This window comes from Humulus lupulus, chromosome 7 (genome assembly GCF_963169125.1).
Source record: "Humulus lupulus chromosome 7, drHumLupu1.1, whole genome shotgun sequence".
Lineage (NCBI taxonomy): Eukaryota > Viridiplantae > Streptophyta > Magnoliopsida > Rosales > Cannabaceae > Humulus > Humulus lupulus.
The window spans coordinates 108,509,018-108,512,634 of NC_084799.1; the positions used below are offsets into that span (position 1 = coordinate 108,509,018).

General features: G+C 38.9%; 1 protein-coding gene across 1 annotated transcript; it reads right to left on the reverse strand.

The window, feature by feature from the left end:
- Positions 1-1,714: 1,714 nt before the first annotated feature.
- LOC133792064 (uncharacterized) lies at positions 1,715-2,609 on the reverse strand. Its single transcript, XM_062229970.1, has 3 exons — positions 2,202-2,609; positions 1,776-2,099; positions 1,715-1,729 (listed from the first exon to the last, which is right to left on the reverse strand). The coding sequence occupies exons 1-3, from the start codon at positions 2,607-2,609 to the stop codon at positions 1,715-1,717; spliced, it is 747 nt and encodes a 248-aa protein (XP_062085954.1).
- Positions 2,610-3,617: the final 1,008 nt, after the last annotated feature.

A 3,617-nucleotide genomic window follows, 5' to 3' on the forward strand; every position in this document is an offset into this window, starting at 1 on the left:
GCAATTTACACTCATTTTGAATCTTACTCACTGTGTGCTTGATGTGCCAAAGCTTCTGGTTCCATAGAACATCATTCCTTACCCTCCAAATATTATAGACAGTAGCGGCAAGGATGGACAGCAACATGCTCTTGTGTATTCTCGAGAACATGGCATGAGAAATCCATTTCAGTAGACTAACCAGGTTAGTTGATTGTGCATTCCAGTTGAGCCAACTTTTAATGGCAGTTAGACATTTCCTGCTATATATACACTTGAAGAAGAGATGCTCGATGTTTTCGTTTGCTTCCCCACAAAGCAGACAGGCCTGATCAAGAGTCAGATTGTATTTAACAATTCGATTCTTTGTATGTAATCTCTCCCACATGACTAACCACATAGTGAATCTATGTTTAGGAGTAATAAGTCTATTCCAAACAAACTTGCTCCAAGGCACTTTAATTTCAGGAACAACCATCAGCTCTAAACCATTTTTGATGCTATAGTTCTGAGATAAAAAAGATCCAAGCGAAATTTTGGCTTTGAATCTTTCTTTCACAGCAACTATACGTTTCCAATACCAGCTGCAATCCATAGGACAAACATAATCCCACCAGTTTCTGATCACTAAGTAAACACTATTTATCCATTTGACAAATAGGTTATCTTTTTTCTTGGCAATAGCCCAAACATATTTCCCTATGGCAGCCTCATTCCAATCATGAATTCTTCTAAAGCCTAAGCCACCTGCAGCTTTTGATAAACAAATATTTTCCCAAGCAATTAAGCCATGACCATGAGTATCTGAGGTTCCTTTCCAAAGGAAAGCTCTACAGATTGCTTCAACATCTCTAAGCAATTTTTTTGGTAGAATCATGATCTGTGCCCAGTAAGAATGTATTGAAATTAATACTGAGTTAATCAATGTAACTCTCCCCATGTAAGAGAGGTTCCTGGTACTCCATAGCCGAATCCTGCTTGTCATTTTCTCTAGAATACTTTTACATTCAGCAGCAGAAATTTTCTTAGAACAAATTGGGATACCGAGATACCTGAAGGGAAGGTAGCTGTGAGTATAGCCAGATACATCAAGAACCTGTTCCACTTCTGTTGCAGGCATACCATGGCAGTAGACCGCAGTCTTAGAAGCATTGGGAAATAGACCTGAAGTATTAGAGAATAATTTCAAACCTCTTAACATCAAAAGGATTGAAATGTAGTCTCCATTATAGAAAAGCAAGAGGTCATCCGCAAAGCACAAGTGATTCAACTTCAGCGTTGCACATCTATCATGATATTTGAAACCTGGCCATGTCCCTACCTTGGTCAAGATCCGAGACAGGTACTCCATACCAAGAACAAACAACAAGGGGGAGATAGGATCCCCTTGTCGAAGACCTATCCTTGCTGCAAAGAATCCATGAAGAGATCCATTAAGGAGTAAAGAAAATTTGAGAGTTCGTATGCAAGTCATAACCAAATCAGTGAACCTTTGAGGAAAACCAAAGGCCTTGAGCATCTCTTCAATGAAGCTCCAATCGATTGTATCATATGCTTTCCTTAGGTCAATTTTGATCATGCAGCTAGGTTTACAATTTTTCCGCCCATACAATCTCACCAAATCTTGACCACACCATGATGTTGTGGGCAATATATCTACCATGAACAACCCCCCCCCCCCCCCCCCGATTTTCAATAATTAAATCAGGGAGAATTCTCCGCAATCTCGAACAAATCATTTTTGATGCAGCTTTATAGATAACATTGCAGCAGGAAATAGGGCAAAAATTACTTACACTTCGAGGACAACTACTCTTTGGAATAATTGTGATAGTAGTAGCATTGATTTCTTTGAGAAGTTTCCCTGAATTCAAGAAAGAAAGTACTGCAGCTTCAACTTCAGCACCTACCAGATTCCAATTGTCTTGATAGAAGCTGCTACCAAAGCCATCAGGACCTGGAGACTTCATACCTGGAATAGAAAATATTGCCTCTTTTACTTCTTGAGCTGTGAAATCTGCTTGGAGAAGATTTAAGTGCATGTCCGAGATCTTTGGGCCAAGATCAATAATGCTTTGATTCACCTGAGATCTTTGAGACATTGTAGAGCCTAACAGCTGCTGAAAGTATTGCAAAAAAGCATTTTGAACACTTTCTGGTGTATCACACCAGTTACCCTGTTCATCTTCAATAGAAAAGACTCAATTTTGGGTCAACCTTGCCCTCAAAGAAGCATGAAATATAGCTGTGTTTTCATCTCCATTTTTAGCCCAAGAGGTTTTAGCTTTTTGAGCTAAAAAAAGAGAATAGGCCTTGTAAATTTTAGTATACTGCTCCCTGGTTGCTTGTTCCTCGAGCAGAAGTTTACTGTTAAGTGGATCGGTATTGACTTTGCCCTGCAATTCCAGTAAGACTTCTTTAGCTAGCATTTCTTTCTTTTGAAGGTCATTGAAACCTTCCTTATTGATACTCTTAAGCACCTGTTTCAGCCGCTTTAACTTCACTGTCAGTTTGAACATATCAGTCCCTACAACTCCTTCCTGCCAGCTTTTAGCAATTTTTGCATCAAAATTCACAGCATCTTTCCACATACTAAAGTACCTAAAAGGTTTTTTTCCCACAAACCACATCTTGGTGTAAAGAAACTAAGATGGGACTATGGTCAAAATTACCTTCAGGTAAGAAAACCGCCTCAGAATGTTGGAAAGAATCAACCCAAGCAGAATTGACCAAGGCACGATCAATCTTAGAAAAAACTCTATCTTCCGGCTGTTGTTTATTATTCCAGGTAAAGAAGGCCCCATAATGTTTTAAGTCTTCTAGTTGACAATGATCCACACAATCTCTAAATTATTGGGTAGGAGCTTTGGTACTTCTCCTTCCAACTCTTTCATTTGAGAGCAGGATATCGTTGAAGTCTCCCACAGTCCCTGCACTTGTGCTGAAATATCTTCCAAATCTTCCCACAGCTGCACTCTTTTACTATCTTCATTAAAACCATACACAATCGTAAGACTAAACCTGTCCTTGCTTTGATTAGAATGAGCAATACAATGGATCATTTGAGCAGAACATATTCTGATATCTAAGTCAAATAAACTTGGCTGCCATGCTACTACTATTCTCCCTTTGTCTAGCCAAGGATTATTATTCGTAAAACACCAATTCTGAAAAAAAAAACTAGAGTATAAAGAACCCATGTTTTTATTCTTTATTTTCGTTTCGAGGAGACTAACTAGCCCAACTTTTTTAGAGAAAATCAAATGCTTGATTTCTTGATGCTTTTGTTGGCTATTAATCCTTCTAACATTCCAACAAAGGATCCTATCCATTGGAAGTAGAGGGATCTCCCCCCTCTCTAGTACAACTGTTAAGAACCTCTTTCTCCTGGTTTTCCAACACATCAAACCGATTGGCCACTTCTGTAGCAGCAGGTACATCATCAATTATAACTTTTTTCCTCTTTTCAACTTTTTGAAAGCCTTCCTCATCCACTGTAGGTGCCATATTCTCCACCTCATTCACATGTTCCTTGGGAATCCATTGTTGTTTCACTGTGTCCTTCCCTTCCATTTTCTTCCTACAATTTTTGGTCTCATGTTCCAAACCCGAACAATTGTAACAAACTAACGACAACC